General features: G+C 37.3%; 1 protein-coding gene across 1 annotated transcript in view; it reads right to left on the bottom strand.

Moving 5' to 3' along the window:
* Positions 1-371: 371 nt before the first annotated feature.
* Positions 372-20,295, bottom strand: part of LAMA2 (laminin subunit alpha 2) — a 645,380-nt gene continuing 625,456 nt past the window's right edge. The window contains exons 59-65 of the mRNA XM_012932852.2: positions 12,475-12,587; positions 11,970-12,159; positions 9,604-9,759; positions 7,586-7,739; positions 5,596-5,726; positions 2,984-3,206; positions 372-750 (exon numbers count right to left, since the gene is read on the bottom strand). Of these exons, the coding sequence (XP_012788306.2) occupies positions 593-750; positions 2,984-3,206; positions 5,596-5,726; positions 7,586-7,739; positions 9,604-9,759; positions 11,970-12,159; positions 12,475-12,587 (1,125 nt within the window). The 3' untranslated portion in view covers positions 372-592. The remainder of the gene's footprint in view (positions 751-2,983; positions 3,207-5,595; positions 5,727-7,585; positions 7,740-9,603; positions 9,760-11,969; positions 12,160-12,474; positions 12,588-20,295) is intronic.

The following is a 20,295-nucleotide window of genomic DNA, read 5'->3' as shown; positions in this document are numbered from 1 at the left end:
ATCTATACTCTCTGCTTTCAGCATAAAAAGGTATTCACTCTTATGGCTAGTTAAACTCTTTAATAATGAAACTGGATCATGAAAATGATTTTATAATGCTTTCACAAACATAAGGACTAAGACCACTGATTCCCTCCCAATCAAACAGGACAGTTTCACCACTGTTTTAGCAGCCTGCATAGAAAGCCAAAGCTGACACATCCAGAAAAGAATGATGCAAGAATTAATAGGATTTAATTTCTAAAAAACTTCCTATATCAAATTATAGCTGAACTCTTCTTGAGATGACTCTGAGGTATGCTGTAAATTCAACCATTTGTGGTTAGTTGACTCATCCTTAAATCAAACACAAAACAAGTAATTATGTAGAATGAAATAACAACTTTAATATTCACCGACTTGAGAAACAACTTAAATTTTTATTCTGGAAAGAAATAAAAATTCAGTCTGGGATCTCAATTAGCACCATCGGAATACAGAATGAGTTCAATATACATGCACAAATTAGTTTTAATAACATACATAAGTAAAATGTATATGCTTTCTTTGCCTACACATGTTTTAAAGGACACTTCTTGGAATTTAGTTTCTATTAGTTGACTGGGCAGGATACAGGTTGAACACCCCTTAGTTCCAGGGCTTTAGTGAAATTCACCTCCATTGGCTTGCCTGTGCCTTTGGTGAGCCTTAGAGACCGGATGCAACCACGGAAGCGAACACTGGTAGTCAGACCAAACTGTTTGAGACCATCTGAAAAGCAGAAGGAAGAGGACTCAGCTGTGATGTTAAAGAGCATATTTCAAATCAGTTGTTAGCCTGAGATTAAAGTAGAAGGGTGCTTGATATAGAGTTGGTGATTTTGTTCTTAGGATTAATAAATGTTAAATTTATAGAGGCATAACAAGAAAAAGGATGAGTTAGGGACTGTAGAGACATCCAGATTCTCAGACTTTAAGGTATCAAAATAATGAACACAGTCGTGACAAAATTATTACATTTTTATAATAAAACAAAGCAACTGCGCAGTTACTTTAAGTACTTAGGATATTGCATTTTAATAGTGATGACATCCCTTCTTTACATTATACAAATAAATCAAAAAAGGTTAAGTTAGTTGGCCTTTATCTTATTAAAGAGATGTTGCCTTTCCAAAGTAGCCCATGTGCTGACTGGGATCCCATTTCATCAGCTGAGTGAAAAAGTACGAAAAAGTACATTATCTCCATTGTATTTAGAAGTTTATTCTGATTAAACTGAAGTAGGTTTGTTTAAAAAAAATCCAGAGGGGCTGGAGTAATAGTACAGCGGGTAGGGCATTTGTCTTGCATGTGGCCGACCTGGGTTTGATCCCCAGCATCCCATATGGACCCCTGAGCAATGCCAGGAGTAATTCCTGAGTGCAGAGCCACAACTTAACCCCTGAGCATCACCAAGTGTGACCCAGTCCAAGAAAAAAAATCCAGAAACAACTTAAGAAAGGGGAATCATAATTTGGTCTCAATTATTTCTATATCTTTACCTTCATCGGCTACTGCTAAATATACATTAGGCTAATTTTTTGGGGGGGGTGTCACACCCGGCGATGCACAGGGGTTACTCCTGGCTTGGCACTCAGGAATTACTCCTGGTGGTGCTCAGGGGACCATATAGGATGCTGGGAATCGAACCTGGGTCAGTCGTGTGCAAGGCCAATGCCCTACCTACTGTGCTATCACTCCAGCCCCCATTAGGCTAATTTAAAAAAAAAACATAAAAAAATGAGCCTCATGAATGAAGGTACTGGCAGAGGAACCCAGGTGTGTGGGACCAGGGGCCTAAATCCTCCAAGCCTGCTCAGATCGGGACTGGGCCTCTTCTGTCCAGATTTCCCTTTTTCCAGTTGCTAGCAGTCACACCCAGGGACTGCCCCTGGAGCCGTGTAATTCCACCAACGGCCAACATCCAGAGACTTAAAACCAAGCTCTTAGAAGACATCTTATAGCCTAGTTCTCGCTCTGGGAGAACCTGGCAAGCTACTAAGAGTTTCCTGTCCACAAGGGAGAGCCTTGCAAACTCCCCATGGTGTATTCATATGCCAAAACCAGTTACAAGATGGGTCTCATTCCCCTGACCCTGAAAGAGCCTCCAATGCGGCATCCTTGGGAAGGATGAGCAAAGAGAGGCTTATAAATCTCAGGGCTAGGACGAATGGAGACGTTACTGAGACCTCTTGTGAAATTTGACGATCAATGGGATGATGATGATGATGATGATGATGATGATGATGATGATGATGATGATGATCTTTAAAAAATAAAGGATTTTTATATTTGGAATGAAAATTATCCTGCAAAAATTGACCAAAATTTCCAGGTGTTTTTTCCTTGTAATATTAAGTACTTACTATCCCCCATCAAAAGTTGGGCACTTTTGTTTATGGGCACTTTAAATAACTCTGTGGTTTTCATGCAATGTTTAATGTGTTAGGGATTTTCGATTAAGATTTATTGCTTTTGCTTCTCTGAAATATTTTTATATACACATTCATAAATGTTTATATATATAACCTCTATACTAACATGGGGGTTAATAAACTATGTTTAACTCGATGATTTCCAGAACTTAAATAAGTTTCCATAGTATTTTATGATTCCTTTGGTATATTTACTTAAAAAAAATTGAAGTAACAACCCTAGCCTTGTTTGCTGTTTAAATGCCTCACATCTTTTATAAGTCAATTTCATTTCCTCTAGCCTCCATATCCCCATGAATTAAACCTTGTGGGTTATCATGAAAATTTTAGTCCTATAGGTTTTCTATAAATAATACACTCATTTTACACACTGGGGGAATTTCACGTAAGGTGTTATTTATGGGAGTAGAGTCTAAGGTTAGTGAGTAAATTTAAGTACACATTCCTCAACATATTTATAGAAATATAAATGTTTTCCAAACCACTAACATAATGGAGCAAAGAAATTCTGCTGGCATAGGCAAGTCTCACCTGGGAACCCTCCAACAAACACAGGGTCATTTGTATCAGCTGATGTCGAAGCTGGGTTTGGACTCTTGGCTTCTACCTGGTTACCATCTACTGTCAGTTTAATGTGATGTTTGATCTTGCTGGCTGTGACTTTATGCCATTTTCCATCACACAAATGCCCTGGGATCCCAGCATCATAGACAGCAGTGAAGCGGCCTGCACCATTGTCCACATGAACCATGAGCTAGAAGGCAGAAAATTGAGTAGTCACATATGATTTCATTAGATAGGTATTTGCATTGTATTCATGCTAATAAAATATCAACTGGACTAGTATAAAATAAAAATGGATAAAGTATATCACATTTTTATTTTTAAACTTGATAACTGAAATGTACATTTACTTACCAGGATTCACAAATTGTGTTCTTGCTTTTGGACATTGTTGAGACCAATAGATAAGATGTGAGAGTGTCTAAAAAATTCTGCTTTCCAAAAATGTAATAAGTCATTTGAGGATCCCTATCAAAAATTAAGATCAATTGTATACATAGAAAAAATCCACTATAGACCTATTTAGAATATGAGAATTCTTACCAAACTTATTAAAATTTTCTTAAAAGATGTTACTGGGACTGATGACTTCATTTGCATTACAAATCATTTAAAAACATCTTTAGAACTTTTTAATGTAAGCTTTGATGTTTTAATTGTATTTTTTCTTCATAGATATCATTTTATATATAAGACTGAGTGTTACATAAATTACATTTTTCTCAGCATGCTTTATGTCACAGGTGCCAAAGACTTTGAGCCAGAAGGCCAGTTAAATTTTTAGCAATGAAAAACTTAAATGGGAAGTTCTTGTCTAAATGAGAAAAATCTGTTTTCAGTTACATGGAACAGTTCCTGAAATTTGAGATGACAAAATTCTTCTGATGCTGATGAAGAAAAACATATTGAAACACTAAAACATTCGTCAATCTGGCAATACATTTGACAAGGTAAAAGAAAAAACCAAAAATTTTAAAAAGACTAAATGTGTGAGTAAATAGGTGAAAATCCTGTAAGCAGTAGAAAGATATGAATTTTTGTTAAGACTTTGCTCCATTTGGTGGAATTTGTAATACACAATTTTTCATATAAACCAGTGAGGTGAGAAAAGTACATGCCTTGGAATGGAACATGATACACTGGCTAATTGATAGTAACCGTGGTATTATAAGTAGGTGATGAAATAAAGGGCTTTTTTCAAGATGAAGTGAAAGTGTATTTTGAAAATCTGGAAAAATATTAAGTGTTCCTTAATTCTTTCCCATTTTTGCTTCCGTGCCATGGAACTTTTAATTTTCTTTGATGAGGTTTTAAAGAACAGGAAGAAAGACAAAACACATTTTAAAAAAAGAATTCTCCCCAAGAGGAAAACTAAACAGCATTACTTTTAAGGAGGCAACACAACTTATGAGTAAAAAATGCAGGCAGAACTAGAATGTGATTCATATTTAATAACCAAGTAGGAAATGTGAAATTTCTTGCTTTGACTTCCTCTTCTATCTGCCTCCAGTAATATCAAGTTTAGACAAAGAAGTTGTCCACAGCAGGTTGCGGCTCACAGAGTAGCAGGAACTAAAGAGGTTTCAAAATTAGAATCAACCTTGCCTGTAAATTGATAAAAGATGATGTTCTGCAATGAATGGTTATTGTAAAGATGTTTTTGAAAAATCTCATTTGTTTATATGTTGGTGTTTGGGGACCATATCAGTGGTATTTATGGGCTACTCCTGGTTCTGTGCTAGGGTGGAGGTGGGGTTGCTCTCAATGTTTGCTCTCAATGGGAGATCATGTGGTTGCAGGAATTGAACGAGGGTTGGATGCATGGTAGGCAAATAAATGCTTCACTCCTTTACTCTCTGGCTTATATTTGTTCTTTCTTTATTTTTTTAAAATGGCACATAGATACTTTTAAACTTCTATTGAGATGGCTGGAGTGATAGGGCAGTTGTTAAGGTGTTGATCTTGCACACAGCTGACCCTGTTTAGTCTCCAGGTTGGATCCTGAGCTGCCCATATGGTCTCTAGAGATGGCCAGGAGTGATTTCTGAGCACAGAGCCAGAAATAAGCCACGAAAACCATCAGGTGTGATGCAAAAACAAAATAAAACATAACAAATTACAGTTGAGAAACTAATGTGTTCACTTGCTATCTTAACTTCTGAAAGGTTCTTTTCCTATTGTGTGGCAAAGACTGATTTTAGACAATTCAAGCATTTAGACAATCCAATACACCTCTCCTCCACCCATTCCCCAACTGGAATCAATATTTCAAAGACTGTGTATTCATAAAGAAGAGAATAACTATACTTTTAGCCACACAATAAGACCCCAAGATATAAAACCATTTGGACAATTATCAGTTAAGACAATTGGTTAAATATAGAATTAGCACTTTAAGAGTTTGCATTAGTCTGCAGACTGTGTTGAGAACAAAAATGAATTGAGAACATACAAAATAAATGAAATGTTACAGTCTAACTTTATTCTAACATAGAATAGAGTAAGGTTTTAAAATGGAATTTCTACACATAAGCAACAAAATCTTGAAGAGAACAGAAATATATTGATAGCTTGCTCACCTTTTCATCAATCATTTCAATACCCATTCCATCCATTTTTTGGCTGCTGATTCCCAGAAGAACTCCAGTGGTTCTAGTTGTACGGAATTCAAATTCCACAAGAAGTTCCAATCCTACTTTGAACGCACCAACTGTAAAATAAATATTTAAAAAAAATTTTGGACAAGGGTTTAAGGATTGCTAATCAAAATTGATATAAAGCACTGTCTTTACTAGATTTCAATTAGAGCAACTATTAAGTTCCAGTCTTTTATATAACCTATACAAGCTACCATTGTATTATATAACAGTATGTATTTACTGCTAATTTTTTGTCTTTCTTTTTTTCCTAAAATATGAATTGATGAGAGTAACAACTTAACTGTTATATAATTTTAAAAATAATATTTATTTTGGTTACTGTGCTTTACAATACTGTTAATTCAACATTTTATCTTGTGCCTAACAACGTATCTGGTACATAGTAGAGATTTCATACATATATTTGTCAATACATGAATGAGAGAATACACCTAAGAGTTATTCAGAGAACTTCATAGCGAGGTATGTTTATGGTAGAAATCCCATTGTTTTGTTAAGGTGAGCATGTCAGTGATGCTTCAGCAAAATTTTAACTGAGAGGGCTCAAAAGTTTCTAAATATATTATTATTATTATTATTATTTGGGGGGGTCACACCCAGCGATGCACAGGGGTTTTTCCTGGCTCATGCACTCAGGAATTACTCCTGGCGGTGCTCAGGGGACCATATGGGATGCTGGGAATCGAACCCGGGTCGGCCACATGCAAGGCAAATGCCCTACCCGCTGTGCTATCGCTCCAGCCCCTCTAAATATATTATTAATAAAAAATGGAATTTCAGGAAAAATTCTGAAGGAGAAATTTCTTGGAGTTGAATAGACTTTTCTAATTCAACGAGTTAATATGTTGTTATACTTTTTCATATTTCATTCATATCTTTAATATTTTGCAAATATTTAAGATCTGCCTATTAGGTAAAGTGTTAAAATCAGGCTATAGCACATTAACTACACGAAGTGTTTGGAGAGAGTTCACTGAAATTTTTTCTTAGTATCCTATTTATTAGGAAAAAATTAAATGGTATGTGTGATAATAATTGTCGCCAATGAAATTAGCACTTGTTATGTGAAAGACTTTATTGTACTAAGAATTTTGATGAATTTGGAAGAACAAAGGTGAAAGGACTTTTAGAAGTGAAACTAAGAGAAGCTACATTTTTCTCTAAAAAAATAAAACCAAGAATAATTTTGTTTCTGTTTCTGAAAGGGAGAAGAAGAAAGACACAATAGGAAGTATTTCCCTTAAAGACAGAGAGTGAGGAGGATGTAAAACTCCTATTTATTTAGTGGTTGGAAACACTTTTTTTTTCCTCTTCAGTCACACCCGGTGGTGTACGGAGATGCACAGGGGTTACTCCTGGCTTTGCACTCAGGAATTACTCCTGGCGGTGCTCAGGGGACCATATGGGATGCTGGGAATCAAACCCGGGTTGGCCAAGTGTTAGGCAAATGCTCTACCTGCTGTACTATTTCTCCAGCCCCAGAAACTCTTTATTTTTGTTGTAGGGAGTCACATCTAGCAGTACTCAGGGCTGACTCCCTGGCTCTGTGCTCAGAGATCACTCATGGTGGGCCAGTGAGGGCGTGTAGGGTTCTAGGTATTGAACCTGATCAGCTGCCTGCAAGGCAAGCATCTTACCTGCAGAACTATTTCTCTGGCCATTGATCTCCAGAAAGAGCAAGAGGAAATGCCCAATATGAACTTAAACTTTGTTTGAAACGTTTTTATCAAGATATTCTATGTTAGTTTAAAAGGAGGCAATGTTACAATTCTTCTGTATGTATTTTATTTTGGGTTTAAATAAAGTATAGTAGATTAAGATCCAGAAACTTTTTATTTTTCTGCATGAGCAAGAAGTTAATATTCGTACCTAGTTATTATTCAACAGGAAGGACATTGAAGAGTCTCACCTGCTTTGGCAAAACCTGTTCCATCAAAATATGTTCCTTTCTGAGCATTTGCAAAACACGTTCCCACATTGAAGCTGGAGGTTGGTTGTTCAAGATCAACAGGAGCCTCAGCCATCTGCAGGTTCCTGATGCAGCCATCAATACTGTAGGTCACCTAAATGTTCAGGTCATAAGCAATGAGTATCACTCTTAATAAAATCCTGCTTTTATGTGGAATACAATTATCTGTGGGGTGCTCTATCCATGGAGTCATTGGTATGCTATCTTTTTTTTATTAATTTATTCTTTTATTGAATCACCATGTGGAAAGTTACAAAGCTTTCGGGTTTAAGTCTCAGTTATACAATGCTTGAACACCCATCCCTTCACCAGTGCACATATTCCACCACCAAGAATCACAGTATACCTCCCCCGCTCCCTCCCATGGTCTGTTGTCTTAGGAAAGTGGTTTCCAAAGGTTTGTATTTGGTGCAAATGTTAGAGCATAAAATTCTTGAAAATGACTTTTCTATGTAGCAGTTTAAGTGCTTGCCACAGACAATTGCTTGAGCCAGTTGCCAGTTCTCAGGTACAAAAAAAATGGGAAAACACTGTCCTGTGGTATCCCCCCTCAGAGCATCCTAGCTCTGCAGATCACTCTAATCTTGACAGCATAGGTACAGAGTTCTGTATTATGAGGATCTCTCCAGCCTGGAAGAAGGCACATTCCATACACTATGTGTCTGAGTGGACCACTGATTCAACAGAGTTGTGGGTCCCTAGAGTATCACAGAAATCAGTCCTTTATGATCCAGTTTTCAAATTTTCTGCTAATAATTTACTAACTTTATCCCATGCACTTTTGTTTTTCTTTTTGGGTCACACCTGGCGATGCACAGGTTTTACTCTTGGCTCATGCACTCAGGAATTACTCCTGGTGGTGCTTGGGGGACCCTATGGGATGCTGGGAATCAAACCCGGGTTGGCCATGTGCAAGGCAAATGCCCTACTCGCTGTGCTATCATTCCAGCCCCCATACACTTTTGTTTTTATTTGTTGTTTTTATCTATTTGGAATGAATAGTTCTTTCTTTTGAAAGTATAATGAAGTAGACTTGTAAGAAAATGCACATACACATAAAATTTGAAAATCTGTATCAAGCATTCAGAGTTCAGAGACTATAGAAAGAAATTAAATCACATTCTGCTCCATGATATTTCATTTGGCAACAAGTTAATCATTCTTCTCCAGTCTCACTTCAGCACCTAATGTTGCTGACTGAGGTAGTATGTTCAATAGTTATGAGGGAAAAGCAAATTGACCACCCACAAGAGAGACCTAATGCTGAGAATTAGAAACATAATAGATGAATGACTTTGAAGAATAGGTCTGTAATTTTATGTGCTCTAATCTGAGTATTGTATCATATTTGTATTCAGTATACTCTGTGAAAACATCAATCTCAAAACAATACTTTCCAAAGCAAGCAGGATTTATGATCTCACAAAACATTAATTTTGTCATTATTGATTTACAAAATTTTAAGGATTTTAGGACTTTAAATTCTTAATCCAATATTGGATACTGCATCTCACACAGTTATGAAAACTGTAGACCTGTAACAGTGCAGTTATTATTACCACTTTCCTTCATTGTCCAATGCTATCTATATGCTTGACACTTTTTTTAAGTATTTTAAATATCACCTCATTTAATCTTTATAGCAACCTTTCAATATTTGGTATTAATATTATTATCCCATTTCAGAAAAGAAAAGTTTGTCAAAAATACACTAAATAATTTATGAAATATTAGACAGTCAGTGAATCAGGTATTTCAATCAAGCAGGTCTGGCTTCAGGGCTCACACTCTGTTTGGGGATATTATTTCCTATATTCAAATATACTTAGACTATTTCCTGTCCATTCTTTAAAGAATGATTTCTTCATTACTAATAGATGGACAGTCTCACTTAATTCTAAATGCTTGTATGACTTAGGCATCTACTGTGGCCCCAAAGAAACAAATTCGACACTTACTGGACCAATTCTTCGGGTGGTGTAGTTGATGGGTAACCCACCAACATACAACATTCCTACAACATCCAGGATATCAGCTTTCTTGGGACTGATGGTTCGGTTGGAAGCATCGTCTACATAGAGAATTCCTTCTTGCTTAACTCTCGTAATCTTAATCTACAAAAAGAAAAAAAAATATTTATAATATCAGTCATAGGGAAGTTTGAAATATACAGGGCATAAAAAAATGACTTCACTGCTTTTTCAAAGGTCAGGGAAATAGCATAAAGGGTTGGAGTATATGCTTTGCATCCTAGAGACCTGAGTTCAGTCCCTAGAACCAAATGTTTCCTGAACACTGAGCCAGAAGCAGCCCTTGAGTACCGCCCCAAACTGAATCAATCAAACTAACAAGGCTTTCATGGAAAAGCAGAATAACTTAGTGAGTTCCCGCTATGAACTAAGTCTATAACATGAATAAAATTACATCTATTTTGCAGAATATTTCAAATTGTTTTTTTCTATTACTGCCACCCACAAAATCTTCTGGGGTGATTTTTCTTGAATGAAGATATTTCTCTAGGATGCTAAGTGAGCATATGTACCCAAGATAGGCTTACTGTAAGGGACCTTGCAGACTGAGAGCATGAATTAAGTGGGCTGCAAAAATTCATGTCAGGTTTTAAAAATGCATCAATTTGGTTGAGCAAAGTCTCATCTCCCCAACACAATTTCAGATATGCTCCATCTTTCTGCCTATCAGGTCCTTCTGCAAAATTGCAAAAAGGTCGGCTCATCCAGAAAGCATTGCCATTTCTGCAGGAGCTGATTAGAAAAAAATCAAGGAGGAAGATGGAAAGCTGACTGCAACTGAAATTACAGCAGTGGACTAAATTATCTTTTGGGACAAAGTGAAAGAAGAGGTACCGACAGGCTCGAGTAAGAAAACCTTGTGCCTCAGTTAAAGAGAAGGTGCATAACACATGTGACCCTGTGAAAAACTGGAGCCTGGTGATGGTTTGAAATGCATCTACATCAGGGTTAGAATAATGTCAGACCTCATTTTACAGTGAAAGTCAGCTTTAACAAAGCTTTAAATTAAGGCCAGAGAGATAGCTAACCGGGCTGAGCACATACTTTGTATATTGGAGGTCTGGGTTTGATTCCTGACACCACATAATCCCTAGTGCACTGCCAACATTGACCCCCGAGTACAGGGATGTCAGTGGTGCTGGCTCCCAATTCAAAAGAGCAAATATATGAACACTAATTTATTTACTTATCACATTTAATTTTTCTTGCTGAATCCTATTCCACTGGGAATAACACTGTATTCATCTCAGCTTCATATCTATTATTCTATTAAAGATGCGAGCCAACCTCAATGAGGCACCTTCATAAAACTTGGTATTTTTTTGTTATAAAATCCCAAGAAAATATATGGGTTCTGTTTATTGTTTTCAAGATAACAAAGTGGTTGATTTTGTGTTTTCCACTATTTTCCAGTTACTTTGACTTTCTATGTCAAATATGGCAAGATTAAGACTTGTATATCAATATGTACCATTCAAAACTTAATAAAACACAACTTAATAATTAAACACTGTATGAGTTGTATCTAGGGAACTGTTATTTAATAGGCTATCACAAGTAGAGAGACAAATTCTGAGTTTTTATTTTAATCAGGCGGTCTATTATCCGTTTGCAGTTATGCCAGAGATGACAGTAAGCTGGTAAATGCCTTCTGTGCCCATAATAGTATCAGTTTCTGGGTGTAAGGCCAATGTTTAAAAATTGTTCCAAATTGCTGTGGGTGGAAATGAGACCCTAGAGCCATTCAAACACTTTTGATTTGCATAAATTGGCAAGGGATGGGATAGATTGTGTAAAGAATAAATCTTAGATCCTAGTGGTGTCTGTTTTTTAATCTGTGAAAAAGAAATTCACAAAAGAAAATATGTTTTGGCTCCTTAAAAGAAAATATAACCTCAGAATAAATATTGTTCCTTTAAATCAAATACACAGAGCTCGATTATGAACAACCTGCCTTATCCCATGATTTTCACTTCGAACATTGAAAATGTCTTCTCATTTCTGACCCTGATTTGTAGACAGATGTTCAAGAGCCACAGCTGTTTAAAAATGACAGAATCTTGTGGTAGCAGAATGAGGCCTGTTCATAGTCAAATATAAATCTACTCTTAGACCACATGGGCAGTTGCTTATGGCATTTGCTATATTTTGAACTTTAGTCACATTCCAGTAGGACTTGAGTGAGCCTCAGGACAGAGGAAATAAAATTGGCATCAGGGGAAAATCTATGACTGCCACCCACAACCCCCCCAGACCCCCCCAAAGAGCACTGCCAATATCCAGGGGACTATTACCTTGTGCCACTGGCCATCATTGATTTTGGTGGGAATAAGGGTGTTTGTGTCACCACTTCCCAAGTCATAACTGAAGTAGGGTAATCCATTTCGCAGCTGAACTGTAGCAAAATCAGCATGATTGATCCGAGCCATGTAAAACAGCAAGCCTGATTCAGCTTCGGTTCGCACCTCAAACTCAATTGTGAGACTGTGAAATAAAAGCATGCAAGGTAAAACAGAAGAAAAATCTCATTCTATGAGAGAGTGACATCTGATCATGGATGCATTTTTATAAAGGACAAACGCAGCTCTGAGAGAAGGACATTGCAGGTCTGCTGATTTCCTACACTACATTTCTCAGCCACAGTCAAATGGAACTACTCTGGATTGCAATCTATCAATGTAAAGGAAAAAAAGCTCACCTCATTTGTTAATAAATGTAATTGATTAGACTCAAATAAATTGCAAAATATGTAGCACTTCCATCGATCAGTTCATTATGTGATCTTGTGAAAATACATACCGGTTTTTCACTTTGGTGTCATCGAAGGCAATTGCAATGTGACTGTTTTTTGAAAGGCCAAATTGCTTGCTCCCGATCAAAAGCGCTGGTTCTGATTCTGCAGCACACGGGCCCTAGAGCACAGGGAGAAAAAGAGAAGACACCGTGGAATTCAGTCTTCAGAAGTTAAATGCGACCATCTGTTATGAGATTAGTTTAATATTCTTTTTTTCCAGCACTTTACTTGCTTTTGTTTACTGATTTGATTGCAATTCTTAGCAATTTAAAATCTTGGACTTTTTTTCAGATTTTTAATTAAATTTTGGTTTTAGTTTAACGAATCATTGTGAGATACAGTTACAGACTTACAAATTTTCATGATTACATTTCAATCAATGTTCGAGTACCCATCCCTCCACCAGTGCCCGTTCTCCAACACCAATGTTCACAGTGTCCTTCCTGCCACCCACCCCTGTCCAGCCCATGCCTCTGTGGCAGACACATTCTCTCTTGCTCTCTCTCTCCTTTTGGGTGTTATGGTTTGCAACATAGGCACTAAGCAGCCATCATGCTTGGTCCATAGCCTACTTTCAGCACGCTAGATTAGCTTAACATTCTTGTAAAATTTTGTTAAGAAGAAAGACTAGAGCCTGAGGATGCACAGGGTAGGGCACATGCCTAGCATGTATGAGGCTCTGAATTTTATCTCCCATAGTACATATTCCCTTCAGCATGGCGAACATAGGCCTTGCCAGCCCCAAGCACATGGTGGTCTTTAAGCACTGTTGAGTGGAGAATAGGAGAATATTATCATCAGGACTGAATGACTGGATATAGCCACTGTGTGTGGGGGGGGTGAGGGGATGAGGGGGAGTTAAGAAAAAAATAAGAATAGGGTCTAGAGCAACTGTACGGCAGGTAGGCCGCTTTCCTTGCACACGGTCCACCCAGTACCCCGTACACCAACCAGGAGTAATTCCTGAGTAGAGAGCCAGGAGGAAGCCCTGAGCAGTGCCAGCCATGGCCCCAAAAAAGCAAAAGCAAAAAAAGAACAAAGGAAAACCTGATTTTTCCACCTCTGTATGCGACTGCATAGTAGGACATAGTGTTGTATGTATGCTACAACATAGTAGTACATACTATTATATTGTATTGCATGCTACTATGTACTGTTGTATCATATGCTACTACATTCAGTATCCAGGACTGTGAATGAGTTTTCTGAAATAGCACACTTGAATTGCCAAATGAACATGCTTCAAAACAGTTATTGATTAATTGGTGTTTCTATTATCCTCTAAGGAAAACGTTGTCTCTACTTCTGAGAAAACTGGAATTTCCTGTTCATTTTTACTCCATTAGGAGTTTTTTTTCCTTAGAAGATTGAACAGGAAAAATGACAAGCTATCTATGGGAGTTATAAGAGGAGAAAAATGTGTTTCTTCTTACCCTCCTGGTTTCTCTCTCCCACTATATTACTTTTTCTTGAAAATTATTGGTCTAGTAGAAGGCTTCCATGAATTTAGACTTTCAAGATGGTATATCTAAACTTGCGAGTCAGCCCATTCAGGCCCTTAGCCAGTTGCTAGGCAACCCAGCACATTACAAAAAATGTTATCCACCATAGGCCGTTTCAACTGCCACTGTTCAAAGATCAACATCCCAGGGTGCTTCTGAGGGAGAGCTAGGTGTGGGCTTGGTTTCAGAACCATTACCTGCGCTGTCACTTGGTTTAATGCTCTGCTGTCACCATCCTGTAACGCTTAATTTTTTTTTTTTTAGGTTTTTGGGTCACGGGTCTCTGGTGCTCAGGGGTTACTCCTGGCTCTGAACTCAGAGATCACATCTGGTGGGGCTTGGGGGACCAGATGGGATACAGGGGACTGAACCTGAGTCAGCCACATGCAAGTTAAAAGTCCTATCCACTCTATTACTCAGGCCCTAAAATGCTTAATATTTTTCCCCAGATTTTATTTTTATTAAGGCACTGTGAGTTACAAAAATGCTTAATGCTTTTTGAACGAGCATTTGCATTTTGTTCTGGGTCCTGCAAATTGAAGAGCCAACCTTGGCCGCGTGGACCCTATTTGGCTACTGTAACCCTTTTCTCAATATATAATCAAGGCTCATCAAATCACTAAAAGCCACTTTTTCTTTCCCTGTTTTCTATTTTCACAAAATAACTCAATGTTCCGCTGCTTAGAAAGACTTTCAGAACAGACAGTACATGAGAAAATAAATTACCTGCACATTCTCAACAATACATCTGTTTTTTACGAACTGCACTTAATAGTTCTGAATGGGCCAGTGGCCCAGTGAGGCCTTGACTCAGCGGAGGTTTTCAAACTGCCCTAGGCAGGCTTTTGATGCAGAATGTTCCTCCCAAATAGTGTACCTTGGAGATGACTCATCAGTACACAGGAAATTTTTATTTGATGAGGAAAAGCCATGCTTTCTTTTCTCTTGAGCTTAGCCAAATGGAACACTCTGCCACAGCAGGTAAAAGGCTTTAAGTGTTTTTGAAATGCTATAAAATTGGTCTTCATGGAAGTATTTCCCTTCCTGCTTCCCAGGAGATGGTCACTTACAAAAAGCAGACTGTGGCTGAAATTCACAGAGATATGCAAAAACCCAGTGGGGAGAACAGGAAAACGCTATTTATTGGCACAGTTGAATGGTTTCTCTTGAAATCAATGTGTGGCACTATTTTTTTTTTTGCTTGCAAAAAAAAAAAAAAGACCAAATGCAAAGGCTCAGTATCCTAATGTCACAGTGTTCAAAGTAGCTACTGATAGAGTACAGATCACTTATCGACCTCTTGCAATATATCCTGCGTCAAAGATTATCACAACAATCATAAATGGTCTGCATTCCGTCTCCAAAATATCTACAAAAATCCTGTGTTGTGAGTCCATCTGGCATATAATTTGGCAAACACTTTCTTAAAGCCTTAGCTCTGAAAATTGGGAGATAGAAAGGTGAATGGAGGTTTTGGAGGGAACAATGTGTGTAGACTAAAAGAAAATCACTAGTACGTTCTTTCCTTGTTATTGTTAGTAATGTTGTCACACATTCAGTTACTGCGTAGAAATGTTAACATACAAGAACTTTCTAAGGCAATTTTTTACATGAATCAGGCAGCTATTGTAAAAATTAGGTATTTTATGTAAAGCATCAATTTGCTGCTGACAGCTTTGTTTTTCTCTACGTTATTGCTGTGTCCCAAACACCATGATCATACTGCAGGTAGACTGGACAGATCCGCATTTCTAGCACAGGTCCTGAGCTGAACAGCAAGTTTCTGTCGCTTGCTATAGAAGATTTCGGTGAGAAAGAATCTATAAAACTTTAGCCACAATGGGACATAGACTGAGTACATGTCCTGACATGACATAACCACCTGGAATTTAGGAAGTAGGGTGCCCACTGGAGGCACATTTAATGCAACCTGGCAACAGGTGTATGTCAAAGGCCAGGCAAGAGCAATATCCTAAGACTGGGCGATGTCAAAAGGAAACGATAAGAAATAGCTCACGCTCTACTAGGTAACGTCAAATATATAGGTGTTCTGTTAAGTTTCTTATAAACACCCAAAATCACATGGGTGTGGTGCTGGAATTAAGTGCGTGAGGAACCATAGAATCACAATAAAAATACGATAAAAATTAACTTAAAAATATAAAAATACAATAAAAACACCCAGAGTGGTATTCACTATCACAACTGTATTGTAAAATGTGAGTATTGCTTTAGTAAAACTTGCTATCACTTTCCTATATGAAACTGATAGCTAAAAAAAGGACTGAGAAAAGCTAGTATAAGTGGGTTTTTGTATGTATATTCACTAAGATTGTAAATCATAAGACAATTTCCAAACAAATCTGGTAATGTGTTTGATCTCACCTCTTGCATGTCAAATAAGGAGGGATTAGAATGCTTTGAAATTGCTTTGCCTTGAGTAAAACCAATCTGATTGTACCTTGGTCGTGTGCAGGAAGACCCTGTTCTTAGCCGTTAGCCTACTGGGATTCAATTCTCTACCTTTTATCTTAGAGCTCCTCACACTGTTCCTCAGGCATTTTGTTTTCTCTGACATTTTAGAGAGAAATGAACATAGTGGTTTGCACACCAATAAAATGATCTTGCCATTAAGACCATTTTCTATCATGCTTACCATAGAAATCAGCTAAGAGGAGTGAGTCTTTGATGAAGTAATTTTAAGGATGCTTTACAAAATGATCTTGGCTCACATCATCCCAGGAAATGTGAGCTTGAGGGCGGCCATTGTCTTTATGGACGTGGTACTTTACCTGGGCTATTTTGGAAACACTGATCTCTGATACGTGTTTGAACAATAAGGAAAAAAACGACAATCTTCTCAGTATGCGCTCATCAATCTCAACATGTTACAATTCTGCCACCTTGTGGGGACTCTTTAAAGTGCTGCCAATGGTACGGGGAAATGGTTATGAAAGGCAGCCTTGAGGTGCTTGCTTCTATTCTGCGCTTGGCTGGTGATTAAGTTGTGGGCGATGGGACCTGAGTGGGGAGACTGCGTGCGGCAGAATACCTGTTGAATCCCAGTGATGCAGATGGAGAAGTTTCAGAAGGAAACTTGCCATTCCAAAGCCGGGTTTTGGCTTGTGGATAATGAGCACAGTGGCTTCCTAAAGCAGCAAGGACTTTCACACCCACACAATGCCATTCGTTCAATTTTAGGTCAGCATAAAGAGATGGTCATTTCCAAGTGTTAGTGGTCAGCTGACATTTGGAAATGAGAGGCTGGACTCTGGATAGCCTATGGCTGATGCAGAGCAGAGATTAAAACGGCACTTATTAAAACTGGCACCATTGTTCTTGAAAGCAGCCAATGATAAATGATCATTAAAATGGCTTCATTTTCTTCCCTCATGAGTCGAGTCCCCTTAACAAATATGAGATAAAATCACATCTGAAGAGTTTATTCTTCTTTGTGATGTTCCTTTTTATAGATAAATAGTAAGTGGAAAATACCTTTCTTTGCAGCTCTGACTTCAATGTTTTGAAATATAAAGTCTTCCCTTAAATTTCTTACTGAGAAACTAAATTATGTTGAGTCCTCAAATACAAACTTTTTTGGTAAGCATTAGTCAATGGCATTAGTATTTTCATACTAATGATTGGATAGAGATTACTTGCTCTATGTAAAATGCGTATAGTATCTTTAAATACGTATCACTATCCAATCAATATGTCTTTTAACTTGGGTCATACTTAACTTTTAAAACTGTAGCATTAAAGATGCTGGATAATTTTTTAAAATTTCCTTGTCTACTCCTATCATCTTCTTTCCAAAGAAACCTTGACTATAGGAACCTATCATGGATAGTTATTTTACTTTTCTTAGCTTTCATATTTTACAATTTTAGGTTTTAGTGCTCATCTTTTTCATGCAAGTCAAATAAACATGCATTCAAATCCTTGAATACAAATTCATTCATAATATGCCAGTTATGAAAACTTGGTTTAAATACTACACAAACTTTCAGAGAACTTGTCACCATTTGAAAAATTTCTATAATCCTAGAAATCCACACTTTTACTTTTCCACCCTTCACCACCATTCATGAGAAATATCCACAAAGTAAATAGAAATATTGTGTTCAACCGTAAGTGAGCTAAGGGATAAAAACAAGTACAGAGAGAAGAAATGTCAACCCACTATCCAATATAAAGCAATATGTATAAAACTGTCCATGATCTATGAATTATGACAAGTATTAATAATAAGATTAACACACTCCCTTTAACAGGATAAGGCTTTATGAAGATGCCCTGAAACTGCCTTGGAGTATTATAAATATCAACCCAGTGTTCAATGTTGATGGTGGGAGCAGGAATGATGGGCAGAAAGAATAAGAAGAGAAAACTGGATAGAAAAGATTGTTCCCATTAACTGTATCAGAGCAAACCAAAGACTCCAATATAGGCAGGTATCATTTATCAATAAACTTGTCTGTCTTAGGTCTTAAATTCTTAAAAGTAGAAATTGTAGTTACAAAAGGAAAGAAAATAGTGAAAATTAAAAAGAATGAAAAACTCAAAAGAGGGAGCTGGAGTGATAGCACAGCAGGTAGGGCGTTTGCCATGCACGCGGCCGACCCGGGTTCTCAGCATCCCATACAGTCCCCCAAGCACCTCCAGGAGTAATTCCTGAGTGCAGAGCCAGGAGTAACCCCTGAGCATCGCCAAGGTGTGACCCAAAAAGCAAAAACAAAAACCAAAAACACAAAAAACCCTCAAAAGATTATAACCATATCATTTTGGTGTGTATGACTGTTTAAAAATAGAATAATCATTCTCATTTTTTTGTCCTTGAACTTAGCCCCAAAGTGTTTAAAGGCAAACACCCTAGCTCTCACAGAAGAATGGGGTGCTGGAAAGTGGTAAAGCATTATGCATAAAACCTTATCAGTAATGGTACTGTAAACTACAGTGCAAGAAAAAAGAAAGAGAGAAAGAAAGAAAGAAAAAAGAAAGAAAGAAAGGAAGGAAGGAAGGAAGAGAAAGAAAGAAAGAAAGAAAGAAAGAAAGAAAGAAAGAAAGAAAGAAAGAAAGAAAGAAAGAAAGAAAGGAAGGAAGGAAGGAAGAAAGAAAGAAAGAAAGAAAGAAAGAAAGAAAGAAAGAAAGAAAGAAAGAAAGAAAGAAAGAAAGAAAGAAAGAAAGAAAGAAAGAAAGAAAGAAAGAAAGGAAGGAAGAAAGGAAGGAAGAAAGAAGGAAAGAAAGGAAGGAAGGAAGAAATAAGGGAAGAAAGAAGGAAGGAAAGAAAGGAAGGAAGGAAGGAAGGAAGGAAGGAAGGAAGGAAGGAAGGAAGGAAGGAAGGAAGGAAGGAAGGAAGGAAGGAGAAAGAAAGAAAGATAGCTATCATAGAGACAGGCAGGAGCGTAGAAGGGAAACTGGAGACATTTGGTAGAGGCAAGTGGAAGGATTGGTGATAGAACATTGTCTGAAAATAATGAATAACTTTGTAAATCATGGTGCCTAAAGTAAAACAAAAGAAAACAAAAACAAGAGTGGGATGTTCCTATGAGTCACCACAGTGCTAGTTGGTTTGCATAAAATTATTCTTCCCTAATATTTTTTGAAGTTCTGTTTCTTATCCTTAGCCTATGTTATATTTGTAACCCATCAGAGTTCACTGAATACAAATAAGTGGATCATGGGAGGAAGTACAAGCAGAGCTCTACCATGGATCATCTATGTTAAAGATTTGTTTCCTCAGCTATCATGTGTGTGAGAGAGAAGTACACTCACATGTCTCTCTCTCTTTTTCATTAGAGGAAAAACACAGATTTAATATAACTTAGTGTTGCAGGAGGATAAAGATGGAATGGCACAGATTTCTATTTCCCTTATTGAAATAAAGTTATAGGAACAATATGTATTTAAAATATTTGAAAATAATAAGAATGTTTCATCTATAATGTAACTGCTCTTAGAACCTGTATATTGCTTGTAAATATTTTCCTCTCTCTGTTCCACTCTCTTTATCCCTATCTCCGGATAGCAATGATGATCTCTTATTCATCTTTATATTCAAGAGACTCCTAGTATGTATCTGTCAAACTGCAGATACCTTTAAAATGCAGATATACTTTTCACACACACAAAAGAAATAAATCCAACGAACAGAGAAAATATGTCTAAAACACTCTACAACCCAATATAGATGACAATTCTAAAAATATTAATTCTGATCACACAGCCATAGATAACAAGCATATATATGCACGAGAAAAGGAGACAGCAATTGAAATGTGGACATCTAGGTTTCCATTGCTATCAAGAGATTGTACAACCCTA

Source organism: Sorex araneus, chromosome 4, assembly GCF_027595985.1.
Source record: "Sorex araneus isolate mSorAra2 chromosome 4, mSorAra2.pri, whole genome shotgun sequence".
Lineage (NCBI taxonomy): Eukaryota > Metazoa > Chordata > Mammalia > Eulipotyphla > Soricidae > Sorex > Sorex araneus.
Note: the sequence above shows the minus strand (reverse complement) of the source record. Positions and strands in the feature narration are given on the sequence as shown.